General features: G+C 38.1%; 1 protein-coding gene across 1 annotated transcript in view; it reads right to left on the bottom strand.

Moving 5' to 3' along the window:
- The window catches only part of LOC149562224 (ASI1-immunoprecipitated protein 3-like), a 143302-nt gene that overhangs the window by 13930 nt on the left and 104140 nt on the right, over window positions 1–25232 (bottom strand). Inside the window, exons 4-5 of the mRNA XM_089825764.1 lie at window positions 3013–3147; window positions 1075–1158 (exon numbers count right to left, since the gene is read on the bottom strand). Of these exons, the coding sequence (XP_089681890.1) occupies window positions 1075–1158; window positions 3013–3147 (219 nt within the window). The remainder of the gene's footprint in view (window positions 1–1074; window positions 1159–3012; window positions 3148–25232) is intronic.

Raw genomic sequence — 25232 nt, 5'->3', positions numbered from 1 at the left:
GATCAAACCTGAATGTCAAGATATATATTAAACTTTGAAGTTAAAAAATTATAATGTCAACTGTCAACAATCAGCCAGCATTGATCCTTGATCACATAAGTATCATCAAAAACACATCATTGTCCATATTACATGACTATCTCCCTGTAGATTATTTGACTTGGGTTTACTTGATGTGACAATCATTTGTGATTAGGAGCTCCATAGACTACAGTCTCAATAGACTATGAATGACATTTCATGCATAACAGCTTGATGACTATCATACCCACGGCTCTTCTTATAACACTGTGATGCATAAGATACTCTTCATAGAACACTTTGATCTCTCTTTTGATGCCATTATCATTTGAAGTTACTATGACTCTTATGATGGCTTATCTGTACAATGTCTTTGTTTGGTGCTATATAACAAGGTCTTGGCACATATTAGACTGCTTCTTTTTGAGCGTCTAGGACCTTGAAGTGTGCAATGACTTCGGATAGGGCCTATCCTATCTTTGAAGTAATGAACTAGTCCAAAGATTTTAACATGGTTCCAACCCCTGCTCACTACCATCTACAGACCACTCCCTCGAGTGTTGAAGGCAGTCAATTGATACTCTTGAAGACACAATCCACTATCCTTAAGAATGATAAACATGATTTATGAATAGTTATAAATTTTGTAACATTAGAGATTGGAAATTGAATATATAAGTGTTTATTATTTATACTAGATATTCCAATTTGTTTCTAGCATGGCAACCCAGTGATAATTCCTTAATACCATGGTTTTGATAATATTTTAACCAGTGTTGTAAAAGGATACCTTACAATGAAAAGTCAAATAAAGTCAAAAACATCCAAATTTGCAGGGTGGACACATATGGAGGTGACATCTGGCTCAAGTTTGCCTGGGTTCATCCAGAGCTAACCCACATGCCGTGGACAGGATCCTGGCTGACCCAAGGGGTGCAGGAGAAGGACCCAGTAAAATAGTACTGCAATATTTAATTTTTGTTGATCTATTCAAAATGCATGGAACCTTATCAGAAAAGTCACTAATGCTGAATAAAAACAAATTTCTGATACCTTCAGTTCTGCAGGTGACATGTTTAAAACAGTGGTAGCTTCCAACTCTTTCTTTAGCAGACGCTTTGATAGTATTGCATTACCCTGTAGAAAAAGCCATATCCATTTGAAAGAAAAATCAAACCAAACTACGCCCTGGAAAAACATGCACATTAATTTTGAACACGAAATAAGCAATTGATCTAGTGCCTCGATAACTTTCCATTCCACATTATTCCACATAAAAACTTAGACACAGAGAAAAATGACAGTCTAAGTTTCAAGTAACAGCTTATGCCAAGCCTTTCAAATTTCAGTTTATAGGAACGCTTTTAAGACTTTTCTTCAGTTTAATACATAAGCACAGAGCATGAAAAAATTGCCAAGAATTCCAAAGAGCCACACACACGGATCAAATTACTTATAGCTATCATATTATTTCTCAATTGTCTTACAAATTAAACAAATTAAAAAAGTAATAGCTTGCTTATGCAAAGGGGATATTTTCCAAAAAACAAGTGTAGCTAGTGGCCAAATAATAACAACTGCCATATAGGAGATGGTGGAGACTACAGACAATAAGAATACCAGGTACGATTAGGTGCATGGACAAAAGCTGAAATTTTATACCGAATTATTACAAGAAGCTTTAGCTGTACTTAGCTGTTGGGTCTGTTATTTCATCTTCCCTTATTGAGGCAGCAGCAATTTCTATGGCTTCATATAATATGATCCTTGGTTTAAAAGAATCCAACAAAAGCAAGGTCAAGTTTTTGAGTTTACAGAGGAACCTGTGCAACGTTTTATTTGGTCTTCTGTAGTTCACCCATATCTACCATGGGCATTCATGCTCAAAGTGCATGTATTAATTTGCATACATAACTTGAATGAGATATTTTCAGTACCTTGAAGAGCATTGCAGCATCCTCAAAGATCCACGAAGGAAAGTTATAGGTTGGCCAGTTTCATTAGATACACAAACCTTGTGCCTTCATATATTTCAAGTAATGCGGTGTTGTGGACAATTTGGTCCTTGTCTGGTTATTTTAAGGGTTTTTTTACTGGTTCTCAATTTTTTTTATAAGAGTAATTTGTTTAAGAAATCACATCCCAAGTAAAACCATGGTCATGTTTGAGGATCTTTTACTTTGAGTATATTGAGGTGTATTCTTAATGGTGTACAAGGCATTCAATTCACCTTCTGTATAGTGAAGAGTTCAAGATTCTATTTAACAGCCAGGACAAGGTGCAAATCATATAGGATAGAAAACATGAATATTACAGCATCTTAGTTCATGATATATTCCCACCACAAAGACAAACCATATTATTGAAACGAGCTTCTAGCTCTGCAGCAAGCAGCATCACAACAACAAAAAAAACAACAGTAATATTCTCTTAAAAAACATCATTCTATGGCAGTGTCCAAAATATACAATTGCACAATGTGCCATTGGCGAATGTTATATTTTCAACACTGGATTGCAAGTTTAGTTTTGACTAGGGGTCTCTGAGAAGCAGTCGATGGCAAATAAATTGTATGTGTTTGATCCTCTTTTATGACTTTATTTTTCACTTTATATACAGTGATTCCATCTTTTCATTGTCAAAAACAAAAGCATATAAAATATTGGATACTTCCGATTCCATATTTTCCTTGTTTTCCATGAGGTAGACAAAAGTATGAAAGAATATTGGATACTTCCGATTCTATTTTTCTAATCCATTCAGTGCAAATAAAATAAATGGTAAGTTAATTATTTGCATTATTACTACAAAAAAATATTAATATTGAGAACCAATGAAATCATTAATAAGCATGTTACTTTGTGTCCTTTTTATCCCCATTCTTTGAATCCTGTGAATTCTTCCCCGTTAGTGGATGCTATCCCAGAAATTCAAAATAATAATATTGATACAATGGTTTCCCAGACAGATTAAAAATAAAAACTGACCAACCTTAAGATTGAATTCAAGTTGCCGCATTTTTAAATTGTACTTGTGATTATCAGAACCTAAACTCTCATAAGCAGCCTTTTCAAGTGCAACTATTGCCTCCACTGCTGCCTCAGGCCACACAATATTATCCTCCACCTGCAAAAATTTAAATATTCCAAACTTTCAGTTGTGAAGTTGTAACTACCACCATATATTTTTAATTGACCTCTTTGTAAAATATCAAATGAAGATCCTATAAAGTATAGAATTTTACCAAAACTATCAGCTTAAGTAAAATTATGTATAAAACAGAGAAATTGGAAAGGATTTTGCCATACTCCATGGTGTTAATAAAAGGACACTAGAGCAATCTTTATTGTTCCACAATCTTGAAATTGTCCAAGGTCATAAGAGATATAGACAAGACGTTGAAAACTAAGAAGCGAACAGTATCTGCTTTGTCAGATTTTAGCAGAATTGTTGAATATGGGCAAGACAAAGTTTATAATGTCAGCAAGTCAAAAGATCTGAGCTATGATTCTTTGATCAGCCTTAATGATGCGTCAAATTTGACAAATAATGATATAGCTGTGCAATCGTCTTCTAATTTGTGCACTGATCTGGTTAAGGTCTGTCTTCAGGTTTCCAAAATGTATTTGTTTGCCCAGTTTGGTGGTAAAACACATTGTCTGGGGAAAATTTGGGCTTATTTATGTGTTTTGGTCCTTGGATGTTTTAGACCAAGCACATACAATTTTCTGTTCTTGCTTCCATTTAAGCACCTGTTTGTAGGATTTTAGTAACTTTCTCAACAAGAAAACTCCTGAATTGGAATATTCTTCTGTCCACATATTACACCCTTGGTCACAAGACAAGCTCTACACCATTCTCCAATCCTTTTTGTCGCACAATTTGCATTGTCTTGGCTGACATCTAGATTAAAATGTGCAATTTTAATCATCTTGTCATCTCAGTGACCTGTGCTACCAACAAACAGCTGATCACGCAATTCCATTTGCTTACAACTAACTCAACATACTAATGTCTTTAAAGTTGATTAGTTGAAGGGTGCTTATTAAAATCTATAAATCCTTTAAAATCTCTATATTCCTTGTTTTTTCAATTTGTGGAGTCTGAATCCAAGTCAAAAATCAGCTTTTCAAGTTCAAGCTGAGTCTAAATTTTGTAAACATGAACCCTACATTTTTGTCAGTCAAAATCAAAAGTCACCTAATTGGCCAATAGGGTCAAATATAGGGTTAGTTCACAATTCTATGAATTACTGTTGGATATATTAGTCATAATTTAGCTGATTGAATAGAGATTAGCAAAGAAAAATTTACCTAGGTGTCCTGATAGTGGTTAGAGCTAACTCCAAAGTTAGTCCAAAATTAGTGAAGTTGTCTTATTTTTTGAGATTTCAATTTCTCTACTTGTGCAGTGAGTTTCACGAATAGTTAAGTTGGATTTCCTTTGTAGGCCTATTTAGCATATCCCATACTCAGATTTGTGTGATTTGATAACAATTATTTTGCAAAAGGAGACAAGGCAATGGCAGGCAACACCTCAAAAGTGCTTTAAATGACTCATCAAAAAGAAATATCACTGTAAATGTATAAATGAAAGAACGAAGAAGAGAAATTGAAGTGTGCAAATGTTGTTGGAAGTGAAAGACAGATTCACATTTGTCACATCCCATGATTGGTGCTTTGATTCAAGTGCATCTTAACACCATACATGTTGGAGTGATCATATCCATAATTAACTGATTGTACAATAGGAAATGAATCTGGCACATTAGAAGAGATGGGTAGGCTCATTTTGTTTAATGTTCAAGTCACATTACCAATGTTTCTCATACATTCAAGAATATTTTGACATGTTCCTAACATGAACAAGAGTCCTATTTCTATTAGTGAAACAACTAGGACCCTACTCTTTCTCTCAACTTCAAGGCATTAAATGTATAGTTGAATTCCCCAAAATGCCGAAGATATTGCAGTTATGATTGGTGATGAGGAATTGTACAAGCCTGCTGAACCCAAAACTATAGGATCACATGCATTGGAGATATTAAATATTAAAATATCACTACCTTTGTTATGCTTATATAAAAAAGACTAGATTTCAACATGACAACTCTTCATGCCATCTAAAGATATGTTAGTTGCTAAATAACGGGCTGCCAAAGAAACCTGACCACAGCGAAAGATTTTTCAACTACTCTCCATCATTTTCGCTGAAACAATTCAAGGAGCTCCATTTGCTATTCCACAAAGCACTACCTTCTTACCCTCTGAAAGGAACTTCAATTCCAGGTATGATATTCCGAAATGAACTCCCCAAGAGAATGTAGCCATTGAACCCCCCATTGATTCCGAAAACCACAGATTGGAATCCTACGAGTCTTGCCAACTCGATGCTAGGATATCCAACTGGTTATGGCCAACTTGACAGGATTGATCGATGCGATCCAAATCCCCTGCGCTTCTAACTCTACAAGGCCAAGGCGGGTGCACCTGATCCTGGACAACAACTTAGATCCAAGATCTTTACAGCAAATTGGTTAGAATACGAATATAATGAAAGCTTCCAAAATGGCAAGAATTATAGAAAGCTTTAACTTGCAAATCATGAACTGAGAATAATAGATGAATAAATGAAATTTTTTAAATAAGAAGTATAGATTAATGCAACAAATGAATATATTAATTCCTCAAAGGAAAGAAATGAAATTATTGCCAGCATATGGATTGCGAATTATCAAAAATCAGTGCCAAACTGCGATAGAGTCAGTATTATTAGTTTAAAGTGTACAACTTTATAAATTTCTACACACATCAATTATAAACAATTTAGTAATCAGGATGTGATAGATCAAATATATGGACGCAAGTTTAAAATAGTCTAGAATGTACTTTAACTACTATGGTTCGGAGATAAACCAGACATAGATTCGGAAACAATTAAATATTTCTCAATATCTATGATGTTCAATTTTAAAATGCTATAATTGATCCTGTCCACTTATCTATCATATAAATTATTTATAAAATTTAAAAGGTAATTATAAAGGATGGAACTATATAATAATTCAACTCTAAAGCTTCATGCAAAGAAAATAAAAATATATATTTCTTAGTACTTACTGATCATGCCGGAAATAAAACTGCAATGGAGACACTCCTTACAGATGATCCATCCAATACAATTTGACTCTACAATCACATATGAATATATAAACTCAATAATCCGAAAATCACAAGCTTAGTTCAAAACTTGATTTCTTTTGCCAATAAAAGCATATAATATATCCAATATGCTAATATATTTAGTACATAAAAATTTGTATATGGATATGAATTCTCTCATATGTGAATTGATCATATATTTATAGACTATGAAAAAGTGCAAGTGAATGGACACAACTACTAGGGCGCCTAATCACACAACTACATGATAATGATAAGCAATTAAGGATATAAAACTTCCTTAATATGATTTTATATATATGATAAAACCTTGCACTAAGCATATGCGATGTATCACATAAGCGATGAGAGCACCCCTATTTGCCAAGAGCACATCTATATTGCTCTTCTTCCTTAACACGGGGTACTTTGCAAACTGCTAATTATAGGCACATCTCCAAACCATTTCATGCTTCTGTTTTGCGCCATGATAATGAATCCCATGTGAACCATGCTAGACAACACACATAGCCTGCTTGTGCCGTGTTTCCAATTCCTTCCGTGAGGCTTCTAGATTCACAACCGCTCATGTTGGAAGTTTCACCCGCACAACTTTTCTTTCCATCACACTCCATCATCAAACCTGAAACAAATGCAATGAGATATTAGATATATTAACAGTTGGTGCTGATTGATGTAAAATTTCCTTGCTTTCTGTGGCCACTTCACTTTGCCATATATCTCTGATGGTTTCAATTGAGATTTGATGGTCATTGACAACATACTCATTCTGCCTGTCTCAGAGCATCCGCTTGCTATCGTAGGTTCTGCTTCCCTGATTACTGAATAGATGCTTCATACGCATACAAATCTGGAGATGAAGGATGTTTAAAATTTCTCTATCTGGACGAAGAATATATTGCTCTACAACCATGGTGTCTATGTAGGGATTTCACGTGTCTTAGATGCGCATTCTCTACTTTCCATTTCTATATATGCTAATCATGATTTCCTTAGTGTAGCATCTTTGATCATTGCCAGATATAAAGGTAGAAGTGACTGCTGTGTACATCTGCTATACAATTATTTCATGTATTGTTTTGAAATATGCCATATATCCAATGAGTATGCTTCACCCCTGTGAGCATCACCTAGATCCAATGAGTGCTAAGTGTTCCATTTATTCTCATGAGAGATGGATTCATGTTGAATCACTACTCATGAAACATGGGTCAATGAGTTTGACTCAAAAATCACACAGTTAAATCCTGATAGCAATATCACAATTTGACTTGCTATGGAAATTATCTCCTACTTATCAATATGCCATATAATCGCTCCTTGACCATGTACTAAGATAATTATTGCATAACCTTACCATTTTCCATCTGAAATAAATTTCAAGCTATATTGAATGACTCTCTGGTTACTGTAATCAACACATTCATATTTGGAATCCTAAAGAATATACAAGAATGAATGCTGAAATAGATATATCAGGCCCAGAATATATTGATTAGACAATGTATGCAAATGCTTCTGATGACTTGTCATCAATGCTATCTCTGTCTTAGCAAGCGCTGTATGCGAATATAGATTTCTGAATCCATTCTTCATCCAAACTTCCATATCATGTTAAATGATTCCAGATTGCACAACTAAAAATCTCTACACTTCATTCTATCCAAAATCGAGATGATGCTAAAAGTCAATGACACCCAATACAGTGTGCAGTCAGCAATATAAAACATTGTATAACAACAAAACGAATTTGGAATGAGGGAATAGGATACATCAACACAACTCTAGTCCTGATAGGTCAAATCACAGCATCCTATTAGTATCTTGAACCAAGGGAAGTCTACATCTAATGAAAACAGATTAGTATCTTAAAAGATAAAACCAATAATAAAACAAAAGAGTAGAACTCAAATGTAAGTCCTGATTGTGTGAAAATCCAGGCTCCGTCACCCCCAACACTATTAGTATCTCTTATGCCAACATATGAGCCATCCATCACCTTGTTGCCCAGAGAGATGCTCAACTAGAAAATTTCTTCATGCAGAGCAAGGTGAATCCATCTGCAACAATCACATTAATCCATTCAAAGTATTTTGAGTGAAAGCCTTTTTTAACCACCAAACCATCCTAAATGAAGTTGTGGGTTGCCCCACTATCAACTAACACTTTACACACAAGAACTCAAATTTTGAAGGGGTTATATATTTAGGACTACCCTGCAATATAGGAAATGTAGCTCCTCAAACTATTTCTTCAACATGTCTGTTAGTTTCAAGTTTATTTTCTTGTTTTTGGGAAGGAATATTCTCGGGCTGATTAAACACTTTCTGGAAAGGCTTCTTCGAGGGAAGAGTTCCTGTCTGAGATTTCACTTAGGGACTAAGTCTCTAGTGCCAAAGATATATTAATTGCCCCTTGCAATGATGGCGGACCAAAAACCTTCACCGAACCCATGAGGAGCTAAAATATACTTTCTATGAACAACATATTTAGCCTCCTTTTAGAAAAATTAGAAACCATTAGGACCAACTTTAAAACATGGTCACAACTTTCCACAATACTATAAGGCCTAAGTTGGGCCAACTCTCCCTGAAATGGATTTCAAGATCTCTTTTGTCAGACCACACGATCAATCTCCTACCACACTTTATCATAGGAATCATGAGAGTATGACCTTGGGTGATAACCCATCTTACCACCACTTGCAAGCAATACCTACAAGGTGAAGAATGGGAAAATTGACAGCTTCCTCTTCTAACACGTGTCGCAGCCCCTCCAAGGTGAATGGTAGTCATGAAGACACAAAAAAAACCCCCTAATTACAGCAACATGAACTGTGCTATATCAGCAATGCATGAAAGTACTCTCCAAGCTATATGGTGGCAAGAAAGATGATGAACAGCGGGTGGAAGCATGCTAGACAGCTAAAATTCCTTGATCCCAACTGCAACCAATTTTGCGAAAGGGTAACAAGGTTAGAAACCCTTCCAACAACAGAAGATCTGACTTGTTTTGAAAACAAACCCTCATTGCTTCACAAACAACAGCAACAGTGACTGAAAATCAGAAGAGCCAACCTTGTACAGCACTAATAGAATAATAACGGTGTAGCCAAAAGATGCATCTCTGACACCCCGGGATCACAGACCTTGCCTAAGACATCTCTGATTGCAGGCCCCCTCCATAATTATCAATACAGACACTAGATGAACGACGGGTGGAAGGTTGCTACACAGCCAAAAGTCCTTGATCCCAACTGCAACCCATTTTTCTTAAGGGTGACAAGGTTGGAGACCCTTCCAATAACAGAAGCTCTGACTTGTTTTGCAACCAAACCCTCGTACGCTTCACAAACAACACCGACTGAAAATCAGCAGATCCAGCCTTATACAGGACTAAATGATTAATAACAGAGCAGGCAAGAGATGCATCACTGACCCCCATGGGATGCCAAGGCGCATCTCCAGTATTGCAGAACTTGCCTAAGACATCTCTGATTGCGGGATCTTTGGCTACTTGCCCTCCTTGAAAGAGCAATAGGAAAATTATTCAATATTGGTTTTAGTTTATCTTCCCAACATAGATCCCAAGCAAAAACTAAGCCCTCTCAGCCCCAAACTAAACCCATATGATCACAATGTGTCTTTTTTGCAAAACCCTAAAATCAATCAACTAATGGCCCAATGCCTCATATCATCACTCATACAAATAATATATACCAAACTCCTCATCACTCAAACTATTGGACTCCTCAAGCTCAAGCTCCTGCTCCTCCAAACTAATACCAAAACTATCCATGATATATCTTCGTCAACCTACTCTGGCTACTCTAGCTTTCCATTGCATTGGGCAGTTAGACTCTCCTTGTAAATAAACCATTGTGGTCATTGAGATGCAAAGTGTTATGCATAACTAAAATCTTTTCTAGCCTTCTACATGTGAGTAGGTTCCTCTTAGCAGAGTGGATACAATTACAAATGAATAATTCCTGTCAGTAACAAATGAACTAGAAGCCTGGAACTGTGAAGGAATCGATAGTAATTTGTCAAAAAATTAGACCCATGCATAGTCCATCACGAAAATGGATCCTCACATGCCATTGTCTCCTGTCCATTTTGGCCTCTCCTATATATTCCCTAATAATGATCAGTTTTGTCCACTCAAAATGACTGATGTTGGCCTACGTACAACTTCTAAATGATTTTCATGAACATTATTCACCTCAACATCTTATATAGGGACAATCCTACCAAGCCTTTAAACTTACCACTTTGAATTCAATGCAATGGTAGTCATGTGCAATGGAATGTTTAATTGCTCCCATCAATGATTAATGATTGATAAGTTCATTGTAGAACTATAATGTAGGGTCTTTCTCTTGTACAATGGCTTTCATTTGGCCAACCATAGTGTTAGTTCACTTATAAAAGTCTGCAAGCCTGTGTATTTGTGACCCCACATGTCATGCCCCATCTAAATTGCAACCCTCACAAACTAAATCGTAGCCTTAAATAGAAATTAAGAAGGTAGCAAATAAGTAAAGAGGGCCAACTAGGCTAGTATCAATTAATTATTAGGGGATATTTCGATTAAATCAATATTGTTTCTTTGCTGGCAAACCTGTTTGAGTTCATGCACTCATTTATATGCCTGGCCGACCAGAATACAGATAATTAAGGGCAGTGATCAATTTATATATTGTCAATTTTGACGTGATATTTTGGAAAATAAAATAAAGATATAATGTAGAAGCAGTGGTTTATGAAGGGTTCTCATTTTTGAAGGGTTGTGACCACTTCTGAAGGGATGGCAACCTCCAAAGGACACACACCTTCATGCAGCAATTAAGATACATGTAGATAAGACTATGACGAAGAAGACAGCACGTCAGACACATTGAACAAGATCAGCCCTTCAGCAATCAGAATCAGATCTATTGTAATCAGCAAGCAAATAAGATTTTTACTTACAGCTTATGCATTGCATCATTATTTTGGTATGAAACCCAACTGTTTTATCCAATTAATCTGCCAAATACATTGGTAGATATTGACTTCTAAGCATTCTATACAGTCAATCTTCTAATATATATTAATAAATATTGATCAATGCTTATGTTATGTATACATGTATTTATTCCATAATCAATCAAATCTAAATTTGGAAGAAGCAAGTTACGGAGATGCAGCTTACCAGCTCTCCCAAACTGAGTAGACCACCCCAAGAGATGGAATTGGTTGTGGCTACATTCCTGCCTCTTGTGGGCCGAGAAACAAGTTGACTACCCCAAGGCATGGAACTGATCATATTTGGACGTTCCTGCCACTTATGGATTTATTGCCATGACTGGATAATTGTGTGCTCTCAGGCTTAGTCGGGTTCAGCTATTTCCTGGTGGTCCTTTGAGTTTTGTGCGGAACTATGTTATGATGGGTTATGAGAAAGTCAGCCAGTCAAAATGGTTATCATAATCTGCTTATTCACTAACTAATGCATTTGTTCATTATTTCTCAAATTATTAATAATTAATTAATTCAGTTTAGCATGTTATTATTGGACATGTTGTTTTTGTACACGACCAGATTAAATCCAATTTAGGCAGATTACACCACATCTAATAACCATGAAGACTGAGCTAATGATGGCAACAATGCACCTTGCATCAAACAAAAATGTGTCACTGTTCACACCTCCTTCACATGCCTCACTTGCTCTGACTTAGACTTGGGCCACTAACTCAACTCTACTGCCATCCTCTTTAGGAGAAAGAAGAACAATGCATATCTAGTCTCCACAAGTTTCAAATACTTAGCGAATGTCATGAGGAGTGCATGTGAAGTATGGACACTTCGTAAAAACACCTTTGGCATCATTAACTAACTCTTTGATCTGTCTAGTTTTTCCCATGTCCTTGACTGAATTATTCATGGCATACAAACAACGAGCCCACCAAATATGTCTGTAGGCTACTTCAATTAATTTCCTCACAACTTTGCCCACATATGTTGTATCTATCAAAACTTCCACCATGTTCTCTAGCTGAGCATCCTCATAAGATGAAAAGGCAAGCATAATTTTGCCTTAGTTGTTGCAATGGATGTTTGGGTGTTTTGGATGTGGTTGACAGACATAAGGGAGTCCCTTTCGGGTGCTTGGGACATGTTGATGTCTTGTAAGGGGACTTCCCCGAAAGCTCTCCTTTTTGAAGGAAACATCCTCCAGTGTTTATTATGCCAAATCCCCACATCTCAATCCCAAAAACACTTGGCTTTGGGGGAGTATGTTGCTATGCAATAGTGATATTCATGAAGTTGTGCTTTTGAAATATTTACATTTTCAATTTTGTACACAATTGTTTGGATAACCCATTTCATCTTTATGAATCATCCATGATTCCATAGCATCATCATCCATTTGATTCCTCTATGCCATTCTCATACAAGTATCATTTATAGAATCACCCACACCATCCAACTCACAAGCAATGGAAATCCAACTTTAAAAACATTTAATGTAAATCCATACACTAAAATAGTATATTCGTGTAGTACAAAATAAACTAATGCTATAATTAGAACTAGTTAAAATTTGTTGGGATGGGTAGCTAGGAAGCGAGGGGATGCATCTATTGGTTTTCCCAACCAACTGACCATTATAAAAGAACTATGGAATATGGATAATGTACTTATGTTTTTGGTAATCAATAAAGTAATAACATTCCTCACCATTTTTGGTGCTCTGGTACTAGTAATGAATGTCATGTTGATAGAATTGAGTCCATGTTATATTGTTCTATATATTGCACATTCATAACCATTCTACATTTTGGTATCGTTGCCTAAGTCCAAATCTGGAGGTCATCGACTAGGCAGGATGGAGTAATGGGAAGAGCCTTCCTACCACGTATACAAGTAACAAATAGTGAAGGAGAAGAGGAAGAAATAACAAGAGAAGATCAATTGACACGCAATTTGGAGGTGGCCTGGGAAGTTTTTGTTGACCAGTACGTGCAAAGGGAAGCGCGAGAGAGAGCGGTTCCCGAAAGCGTGGTACACGACGAACTATTGGTGCCACTAGCGATGTACGATCTACTTGGATGGAACCCCTAACTGTTGGCAAGAAACTTGGTATGTGTGGAGTAAGAAAGAGCCGAAACAAAAAGAGCATGAAGATGACAACAAGTACTCCAACAGTTCCCCAAAAGAAGGACATGGGAACTAGAGGAGCATGACAATCCAAGGAGGATAGCTAGACGCTAAACCAATTCATGAGCCTACTTCCAAATATATACCCTAGGCAAGTGCCAGAAGAAGAAACCGAGGAGGAAGCCGCCCTACGAACTCTGGCTTCCATCAACAGGAGGAAAGACATTGCAACTTAAGGGATCTAGTGAACCAAACCAAGAGTACAAACCAAATAGAAGAAAGGTTGATTGAAAACACTATAGAAGGTATAGAAAACTTGGCTATTTCGGAAGCACCACAAAGCAAGGGTGGCAGAATCCTGAAACCCCTGCACGAAGGGAACTTCAGCACAAACAAAGCTCAAGCCTCACAGAAGGAGAATCCCAAGGAGTAGGAGACATTACTGGACCAAGGAACCAGGAATCTAGCCCGTCAAGAGGAAGCCCGAGAGGGAGTATCCTGGGGGAAGGGAAGAGCAGTAGGAGGATGGCATTAGACAAACAAAAACTCTTGAGGTTTGCTAGGGATCGATCAAAGGACCCTGCACATCATTGCAAAACATGTATAACGAGATGGCAAGCCAATGGAGAAAATAATATGCATTAGTGTTTATGAATGTTTCTAGCCACACTCAAAGGAATAGCTATTCATTGGTATATAGACTTCAAGACTGCAAAGAAGACCATATGGAAAGACCTTTGTACTACCTTCAAGGAGGACTTTAGACTCCTACTTGACGATGATGAGAGTCACAAAAATCTACAGTACACGGCAAGGGAAAAATGAATTTGTCAGGGCATGTAGCAGGAGATTCAAAGAGTTGATAGGAAAGTTGGATAACAAACCAGCAGGTGGATTGAAAAAGAGGTGGTTCATCGAAGGACTAACCCCATCCTTAAGAAGAAAATTGAAAATTGTCCCACCATCATCCTTTGCAGACGCGTGTACTTGCACAATGGATATAAAAAGTGAAAATAAAACTTCCAAAGCAAAGAGACACGAAAGTGGGATTTAAAGTTTAGAAGAAAACGGAGATGAATCTAAGAGCATCCAAGCCCTAAGGAAAGACATGATGAGGCTAATGAAGGAAGTAACTGGAAATAAGGAGGCGAAAAAAGAGGGAAGGGAATTGTGCTGCACAGATTGCAAGAAGTAAGGACACACAAAAGGGACCTGCCCACGCAAAGCCTTCTGTGAATTTTGTTAGTTATTGGGCCACACGATCAAGGACTACTCTTACAATCTAGAAGCATGGAATGTAGGTATTTTTTCCCCAAGGAGAGTAATCCACACCGCCTTCCAGCCCTCCATGAAACACAAATACAGAAGCCTCACCTAGACGGTATAGAAACAATAGGCGGGGAAGCAATAACACCAGCAACAATAACACACCTCATAAAGCTATCCAATACAAAGGAAGACCTGTGATCCAGTGTAGGCGATGCAACAAATGGGATCATTTTGCACAAGATTGCCAGAACAGTGGAGGGCAAAACAAAGGAATGTTGTATAAATGATGTGGCCTGGGTAATCATGAGGATGCCAATTGCCCTAGACAAAATGGGGTGAACATGCTCGATATTACAGAACCGAAAAGTGAAGTATTAGCCATCACAAGGATGTAGACTAGGAAACTTGAATATCCGAATGCAATTAAAGAAAAAGAACGATTTCAAGAAGCCAGAAAGGACATTAGAAATAATATGACAAAGGAGAAGCAAGTATGGCTCAACTCACAAACAACTAGTCGGTACCAAACGTCATGAAATAAGTACTGGAGACCACCATCCCTGTGAAAATTGCAAATCTATTAGAAACACTGACTCAGTTGTGGGTAGCAATAACACAGGAAGAAAGTACCAGTCGTGCATCCTCCAAGGAGGAGCAGAAAGAGGAAATGCAAGTAGGAAAAGAAAGTAATACCTTGTCCGCCATAGGAATGGGGAGGACACCGACAGTGGTGGAAATGAAAATAATAGGGTATAAACTATCAAATACTATTGTCGATGGAGGCTCTGCCATGAACGACCTATCTGAGAAAACATGGAAGGCAATAGGGAAACCCACACTTTGGCCACCCAGATTTCAACTAGTGGGTACAAACCAGTATGGAATCAAGCCAATAGGAACCTTGATGGGGCAAAAGGTAGTAATTAGTACACAACAATTCAATCTGGACTTTGTGGTGATTAACTTGGAGAAGGGTATGATGCGCTGTTGGAAGAGGATGGCTAGTCACACCAAAGGCCACCCATAACTAGAAGAGAAATACCCCGTCCGTAGAGGTAGACGGCAAAAAGTACACAACAGATCTAAGGAACTAGTTTGTGAATCAAGACCTGGCATCGGATTCGGAGGTAGAGGGAAAAGATAGAGAAGGGGTGGACCCAGATGGAGTCTTCGGCTTGGGGAGTGCTCTGAAGATGAAACAAGCTCCCTTAACAACTTGTTTTACTAGCAAATGGGAGACTATGAAGTATTCCAGCCAGCGTGTAATATGTTGCAAATCCAAGAAGCCGAATCAAAAGAAAGCTATCCGGAGGGCTATAAGAAATATGGAGAGGGTACGACTGCCCTTAACAATAAACCAACACATATTTGAGGAGAAGTGGAATACAAGGAGGCCAAGCTGCAAACAATAAATCTAGGTGAGGACCAACCCAAGGAGATTCTCATAGGGGATGACTAGGGCCCAGTGTTGAAAGTGGCAACTTTTAAAAATTTCCTAGAATATAAGGATGTCTTTTCTTGGATGTACAACGACCTAAAATGAGTGCCCCCAAAATTGTGTCCATTGGATACCATTGATATCAGGAGCAAGACTAGTGTGCAAACAGTCATACCGAATGAATAAGAACTATGTAGCAAAGGTTCAAGAGGAAATCACAAAAATGCTTGAGGCGGGGATAATATTTAGAATTTTAAAGTACAAACCAATGAGTGGGTATCCCCGATAGTCATATCACTAAAGAAGGACAAGAATCATATTCGGATATGTGTCAACTTCAGATGCTTCAATGTGGTAACTATAAAAGACCCTTTCTGAATCCCTTTTATTCATAGCATTCTAAAAGAGGTGGTCGGCCATGAAATATACTCCTTCATGGACGGGTTTTCAAGATATAACCAAATCAATATTGCTGAGGAGGATAAGCTGAAAACCGCATTTGTAGTTGACGATGGGGTGTATGCCTATAACAGGATGTCGTTTGGGCTGTGTAATGCACTAGCCACCTTCCAAAGAATCATATTGCATATATTTGACAAGATGTCTGTAGCGAACTTCAAGGCCTTCCTTGATGATTCGTCAATCTACAGTGGAAAGCAGCAACACCTCAAGGTCATTGGCGAATGCATGGATCGATGTAGAAGGGCAACGTTGGCTTTGAATCCCAAGAAATGCAGATTCATGGTTCTGCAAGGAAGACTTTGTTGGTTCCCAAAACCGCAGATTGGAATCCTACGAGCCTTGCTTGCTCGATGCTAGGATATCCAACTGGTTAAGGCCAACTTGACGGAATTGAACAACACAGTCCGAGTTCCCTGCACTTCCGGCTCTGCAAAACCAAGGCGAGTGTACTTGATCCTGGACAACAGCCTTATATCCAAGATCCTTATAGCAGATTGGTTAGAGCACAAATATAATGAAAGTTTTCAAATGGCAAGAATAATAGAAAACTTTAAGTTTGCAAATTACAGATTAGGAATAATAAATGAATATATGAATGTTTTTTAAATAAAAATAATAATGATTGCAATAAATGAATATATTAATTCTTTAAAGGAAGGATATGAAATAATTGCCAGCTATAGATTTGAATTATGAAAAAATATAGAGACCAGTGCCAAAGGGTGATAGAGTCAGAACTATAAGTTTTCACATACAACTTTATGATGTTATGTACATTGAATTTATAAATAGTTTAGTCATCAAGATGCGATAAATCAATTGTTTTTATGCATATTTAAACCAGTCTATAATATTTTAACCCTTATAGGACAAAATAGATACAAATAAGGAAACAATACAAATATTTCACAATATTTGTACTTGTCGAGTTCAAATAGCCACAATTGATTTGATCTACTTACTCTGACAATAAATTATTTATAAAATTGAGAAATGATCATAAAGGACGAACTATTTAGTATTCTCGACTTCTAAAAACTTTAAGCAAATAAAATAAATAAATACTTCTTATTGATCATGCCGGAAATAAAATACACTAGAGACAATCCTTCAAACGATCCATCCAATGCATTTGACTCCAAAGTCGCATATAAATACATTTATCAATAATCCGCATCCATAGACTTAGTTCAAAAATTCATTCTTCACCAATAGAAGAATATAATATATCAATTGCTTATATATTGTAAGAATTTTTTAAATGAATATGAATTGTCTCTCCCTCTTGATTTTTTACATCTAGATTTATAAATATAAATGTTCAAAGGGTATTGGTTGCTTAACCAAACATCGCAACCCTCCATAAATAAAACTAACCAATATTGAAAACTTATATGTTTTAATTTTATCAAGATATAATTAAACGCCTTTGCTTTATATCTCCCACTGGCGTTAATGCACAACCTTTTGCATCCATCGACTCGGGTATGAATTCACTAATTCATGGAGTACGTGTTTAAATCTTTTTGCAGAACCAAATGCAATTTCTTTGACTCACTTTCTTCCTTCTCCAGATTCTCATACGCATGAAGACTTTTGCACCCGATCATATACAGTGACTCCTCCAACATAGCTTTGCGTGAATCAACCCCATTATACAGTGACTTCAGACGCTTTGAGTGCTCCTCTCGCTGGATCTGAGATACTATCTTTTCTATCGCTTATTCATCATTATCTGCTGGTTTTGTTTTTTACAGATTAAGCATAACCCGTGTGAATATCCTTCCAAAGGAATATATTTTTCAAATCGCAAATGAGAGAAAAGCATGGATGGCACAACTTAAGCAAATTTATTTATTGAATCGCTATAACTTCAATCATTTCACCGGAGGTATTGCTGGTGCATCTTCCTACTTCAATCTCCTGATTCCTTCCACGAATATCATGCTGCTAATCCATTGTGAGCTTTTGGGATTGTGTCTTTCGGCTGGTGGTGCATCCTAGCATCATGTCGTAGATTTTACAAAAACCGCTTCAGGACCCCTCTCCATGCACACATTCATGCCCTTTTCCGCGCAGACAGCATCCTTCATACCTGCGAGAGACACAAAGCATCATCAGGTATAGATCCTCAAATAATGATAAGTATAAAACCCTGTTTGGGAAACTCCCACATGGTATGAAAGCCTTCAGAATTGCTTTTAGAGCATTTTCTGTTGCACTGAAATGCTCTTTCATGGATATCTGCTCCTAATATTACTTCTGCACCACAGTTTTGTAGGTCATCTTGAAAAGCTGACTCCTATTTTAGATGTCTGCATTCTACCAATCTATGGTCTTGACAAAATTCTTCCTCTGTCTGTTCTGCCATTACTACATGATTTATATGTCAGCTATGTTTCAAATCGATCAATGCAGACAAATCCCCATCACTAAGTATGACCTTGGAAGCCTTGACATTGGCAAGGCAAATGCCAACTAATCCCGCACCAGAACCTATCTGAAAACAACATCTACTGGAAAAGTCAGTGGATGGGAGAGTATGAACTCAGATAGGAACAAACTTGATGGCCAAATAGAACACCCTGTGCCTCCTTCTAGTATGTTAGGGGATGACCTCAAGATCACAGTCATTATCACTGATTCTCTTGTTTATTCTCGTGCAGCAGATCATTCTTTACAGTAACTGAATGTCATTTATCAGCATTAAAGCATTCAGGCATGTCTATGAATGATCGATAATAGTATAAATGTATTGGAGTTCTATATATTATGTGTTGTTACTTCAGTCTCTTCACTTATTCAGTTAAATTACTTTTTCATAAACTAACAGAGACACCTAGCAGAAGTCTGCTTCCATTGCTCTTTCTCCATCACTTCCCTCTACCAAAACATAACTTCCTCACTTTATCCAAAGACTCTTGTGAAAATTGGCTGGAAACAATGCCAAAGTTTTTGAAACTGTACTGTCCATTACCTGAATAATCAATAGTAGGGCCTCTCAACACATAACAGGGTTCAGAAACAATCTCTCAAATCTGATTGCACCAATCTGATCTAGAAGCAACTATTGGAGATGATGCTGGTTATCATGTAAGAGATTCAGGTACTGTCCATTCAGAATAGAATCCAGTATGCCACTCCAATTGAGTGATGTACTATATGCACCTCAATCAGATTAGACCCTCGAAGGGAAACTACTTGCATTATAGTTTGGCTTGCCTGTGGTTCAGAGCAACCTTAGATAGCTTCTTTTGTAGATAACCGTGATTATAATCTCCTCATATAATCCATGGAAGCTAACCTTGTATCCCTGCTCCAATGTGCTTTAAAATATGCATTTAAGATCTGTTGTTTTATATTTCTGCACTTAATCTTCTTTGCATTATAATGCCTTGATATCAATGAGCCTTTCCATCATGAATCTTCATTATTTACAAATGACCCTTAGATTTACAATAGCACATTGCGAAGGCTGCCTGAAAGGATACAAATTTCTGATAAGCTCCAAGAAACTAATACTCCATCTCAGATTCCTGAAACAATTATGGATAACAAAAGATGCATTGGTTCTGTTTGTTTGCTCCATTCACTCCTCTTATCAGCTTCCACATCAATATTATAATCATAGACTTGAATACATATATTGCAAACATATGCATCTCTTGGTTATGTCTTTCCCATTGGCTGATACGACATGGATGACGAAGCGATTAGGAGAATAGAGACTCGTCAATTTTTAGGCTCCATCAGACTTATTGGCCATATAGTATGCAAGAAAGGGTTGAAAACAGATCTAGCCAAGATCAAGGTCAATTTAGACATGGAAGCTCCATCAGATATAACTAGTGTCAAGTCCTTCTTGGGGCATGTAGGGTACTACAGGAGATTTATAAAAGGATTTGCAGAAGTATCTCTACCTTTAGAAAAACTAACCAAAAAAGGACAACGGTTTGGTTGGGAGATGGATCAGGAAGAGGCTTTCCAGGATTTAACGAAGAAACTTGTGGGTGCTCCAATTTGCATATACCTTAACTGCAAAAGAATTCCACATTCATGTGGACGCCTCTAACTATGCAATAGGCGCCACCCTAGCACAAATTGGGAAGGAAGGATTGTACCATTCAGTGTACTTTGCAAGCGGGTTGCTATCAAAGGTAGAGCTGAATTATAGCACCATGGAAAGGGAAGCTCTAGGTATGGTCTATGCAATGCAGAAATTTAGACATTGCTTATTAGCTACTCCTTTTACATTTTTTGTTGATCATCAAGCCTTGATGTATTTGGTGAACAAGCCTATGATTCAAGGGAGAGTAAGTAGATTGCTAATCCTTGTGCAAGAATTTACTTCTAATTATTATAGTTCGGTCCACGAAAAGTCATGTAATTGCAGACCAACTATCAAGAATCAAGTCAGGAGAAACCTATTGGAGTGGAGTAAATGAAGACTTCCCTGATACCTATTTATTTCAAGTTGATGTACTACCTCAATGGTGCGAAAGGATCGGGCAGTAACTGTCAACGGCTACCTTTCTAATTGAAATGCCATCCGCATAAAGGAGAAAATTGCACTCAAGGGCAGGACATTCTAGTTGGTTGAAGGACTGTTGTACAAGATGGGGTCAGACAAGGTATTAAGAAGATGCGTCATGGACAAAGAAATTTCAAGAGTTCTAAGAGAAGCCCACGAAGGACTGGTAGAAGGCCATATGGGGCCTAATGACATAGCTCGAAAAGTATTGTTGATTGGACTATCGTGGCCCACACTATATTAAAATACCCAAGAATGGTTCTTGAGTTGTGACACATGGCAAAGGGTAAGAAAACTCCTGAAAAGAGATTTTATGTTGTTGTTTCCATCACGACCACAAGAATTATTTGAGCGATGGGGCCTGGACTTCATAGGGCCCCTGCCTGTTAGCAGTAACCATAGATGCAGATACATAGTGGTGGAAACCAATATATCTTACAAAATGGGCAGAGGTATAGGCACTCTCAGACAACACAACACTCAATATGGTCAAGCTTCTTTATGAGCAAGTAGTAACCAGATTTGGGATACCACTACAATTAACAAATGATAAAGGTGTGCACTTTGTAAATCACACAATCAGCGCAATGATGAGTGAGTACACAATTTTTCATTCTTTTTCCAGTCTTTACTATCTAAGGGCAAATGGTCAAGCATAATCTACAAATAAAATATTGGTGAAAATTTTGTACAAGACTTGTGGAGTTGAAAAAGGAGATTGGGAGGAAAGACTTCCAGCAGTCATATGGGCGTACAAAACTACCTACAAGACCACCACTGGGAAAACTCCCTTTCACCTAATGTACAGACAAGAAGCACTAATGACAATGGAATATACATTACCCAGCCTAAGAAAAGCAGTGCAATAGATATTAGGAGATGACGAGAGTTTAGGGGAAATGCTCAACACCTTAATAAAACTCGATGAGAGAAGAATGCTAGCTCAATGGGATAGGGAAGTAGCATAGAGGAGGCAAAAATTTTGGTATGATAGGCATTTGAAAAGAATGAATTTCAGAACTAGACAATTGGTACTCAAGTATAATGGTAAAATGAGATAAAGCCTGGCAAGTATAAAATACGTTGGTTGGGGCCAGGGTAACGTGACTCGCGGCAAGTCACGCGAGTCACGCTGACCTCGCCGAGTCACAATGACTCGTGACCCGCGAGTGGCGAGTCACCAAGTGACTCGCGTGACCCGTCCTCCTTGACTCGGCCACAACAGGCTTGAAACCGGGCCTTTAAAATATAATTTTTTACATTTTTTGTTTTACATTTCAGAGACAAAGGGTATAAGGAAAGGAAGAGGAATTGCTGTAGTCGATTCACAAAGCAAGTCTACAGGAAAGAGGAAGTGGAAGAGCAAAAAAAAAAAAAAAAAAACGACGACAAATTGAAACAGTTCGGAATGAGTAATGCATGATGCCAAAGGGAAGGGTAGACATAAGCAGTTACCAAAAAGAGTGTGGAATCGGAAGAAAATGACAGAAATAGTGTGTTCCATGGAGTTTCGGAGTGCTAATTTGGTCTTGGCGGCGCCCCCCCCCCTGTATTGCGACAGGGAGCGCCCCTGGGGCAACACCCCAGGACCCCGCGGGGCGCTGCCCCTCGACCCCTAGTCGTTGCGGATATCAGTCGTGGGAGGCTGACCAGTTGAGAAGAATTGGAGCTGCTGCAGGCATGGAGTGTCTATGTACCAGAGGCACTGAGAGTAGGTGTTGCTCGTGAGGCTGTCTTGGTGGATGCGTAGAGAGCTCGAGAGGAGCTGATCATCCAGTTGGAGGCAGTGCAACGACACTTGGCTCAGGGTACCGAGGAGTTGGAAACAGAGAAAGTAGCACAGGTGGCTATCAAGGTCAGCTAAGGAGATAGTATTGTGTTAGCAGAGGCTACAAATGCAACGTGATTTGGAGACCAGTTTGGTGCAGGCATGGGATGAATGTGAAAGTGATGCGACAGAAACAGATCTATCTTGTTGTAGTTAGTCAATTAATATATTTTGTTGTTAATTTGTCTCAGATATTGTGTAATTGTCATCCGGAGACGACCTTTTGTGGGGGGATGATGTTGTCAATAAAATGTATAGTGTAGCCGACGAGTAGATTAGTATCCGAACGGGCACATGACGCTTGAGTCACCCCTTCGGAAAGGTATATGTACATGTCCGAGGTGGACTTTGGAATCATCAGTGAGAATCGATAGATCATTGTAGTCATTGGAATCGGATTGTAATTTGCAAGTGCATACATGAGTAAAGTACCTGTTCTGAATTGAATCGTGTTATACATGTGTTAACTTCTTACCCTATGCGGTAAACAACTCATATAACCCTAAAAGGGCTCCCATAACAGTCTATAGTGATGTGTTGGATTTCATAATGCATAAATGATAATACATATACATTTTGATGGTTTGCATGGATTTATCTTAGTTTGACTTTAATTACTAGTAATATAGTATTTACTTTTAGCAATTTACCTTTGTAAGTTTGTAACTTTGTAGTATTGTACATATGTAATCGATGTTTGACTTTTAAGTTTTAAGTTTTTAACTTTAAGTATGTGGCATGTGCATTATGATCAAATTATCTTCTATTTAATGATGTTATTGTGTCTTTACGCTTTATTCAATAATGGGTGCATGGAATGTTCTTTAAATCCTAAAAAATCTCAAAATTTTGAGATTTTTTTCACTTTGCCGAGTCACCGCCGAGCCGGATCATGAGTCAAGTTACCCTTGCCGAGTCTGAGCCGAGTCCGAGTCTCGTTACACTGGTTGGGGCCATATAAAGTGTTGGAAGTGAAGAAAAATGACGCAATAAGCTTGTCCACTTTAGATAATAATCTCTTAAAGGACCTTGTTAATGGGTTAAATTGACACCCTACAAGAAAAGGGAGGAGTCAGTTTCCATCTATTCCTTAGAAAGAAAAGGAGATGAAATAATAAGAAAAATTGGGAAGGAGGTGATAAAAAGGAACAAAGACCCCATCAAAGCAATAAATGGAATTATCCAAAAAGAAATAATAAAACCCAAACCTAACACCACCCGTGGTTATAAAGTAAGAGGACACCAACTACAAATAACATTCAGTAGGCTAAGGAGAGAAAGGGTTGGAGTTATGGCTGCACCGCACAAATCACGCACACAGAGCAAGGCAATCAACATACGTGGGCAAGGTAGAACTAGCATATGCCCAATAAAGAAGACAGCGAGAGTTGGCATCCAAAGCGCAACTCACGTATGGCTTGAGAAGGAAAATTGTGGCATATGTATCATAGTTGGAGAGTCAACGTACGGAGTACGGACGGGAACACACACATTCAGCATACGTGGGGGAGCCCACAAAATCGATATTAGCAAGGGTGGATAAGGAGACAACATCGCCACTCTCAGAGAAGGCGAGGGGGCAGTCGTACAAGCTAGTGCAGACACCTCGACAGACATGCAGGATGAAGAAATTTGTCAATCATTTGAAGGGTATGCCTAGCGAGGTCACTTTCTACCGATGAGTGAAGGACCATCGCCAAGGGGGGTGCCAAAAGACACCCAAATCCACTAAAGACAAGAAGAGGAAGTCACCCATAAGTTGCAAGAGGCCATCCATACGGAAGAAGTTCATACATCAAGGGAAGACATCCATACGGAACGGGACATTTGTACAACAGGAGAAGCCATTCGTACGGAAGAAGTTCGTATGTAAGGTGAAGCCATTTTTACGGATCAAGAAATTCGTACAATAGGACAAGCCATCCGTACTCATAATACCCAAGGTGTTCAAAGTGGCATAGAAGGGAAAGGCACACACGAGATTCCTCAATGGGGGGCAACAAGACTGTCATTGCTAGGAGTGGCAAACTTGGTCCCTGTAGATCAATAGACTCGTACTAAGGTGATAGACCTTAGGTGTCAGAAAAAGTGTGGGCATAAGGTAAGATTGCACACCCCACAAGGTATAGAAGCAACACATCCTATTGCTTTGGTTGTACAGTCCACAAGCAATATGGGTGCACAAAATGAGAAACAAGTTGAAGAGACTAGAATGGCCGAAGAAGACATACCAATTGGGGACACAGTGTTACAAGAGGCAGATAAAATGCTCCAAGAAGAAGGATTAGCACCTCCACCCTCGCTGACCCCCTTGGAGATAGAAGGGGAAGACCAAACAGAACTACAAAGTGAGAGG

Source organism: Cupressus sempervirens, chromosome 4, assembly GCF_028749045.1.
Source record: "Cupressus sempervirens isolate cs-2001-9-10 chromosome 4, ASM2874904v1, whole genome shotgun sequence".
NCBI classification, from domain to species: domain Eukaryota; kingdom Viridiplantae; phylum Streptophyta; class Pinopsida; order Cupressales; family Cupressaceae; genus Cupressus; species Cupressus sempervirens.
Note: the sequence above shows the minus strand (reverse complement) of the source record. Positions and strands in the feature narration are given on the sequence as shown.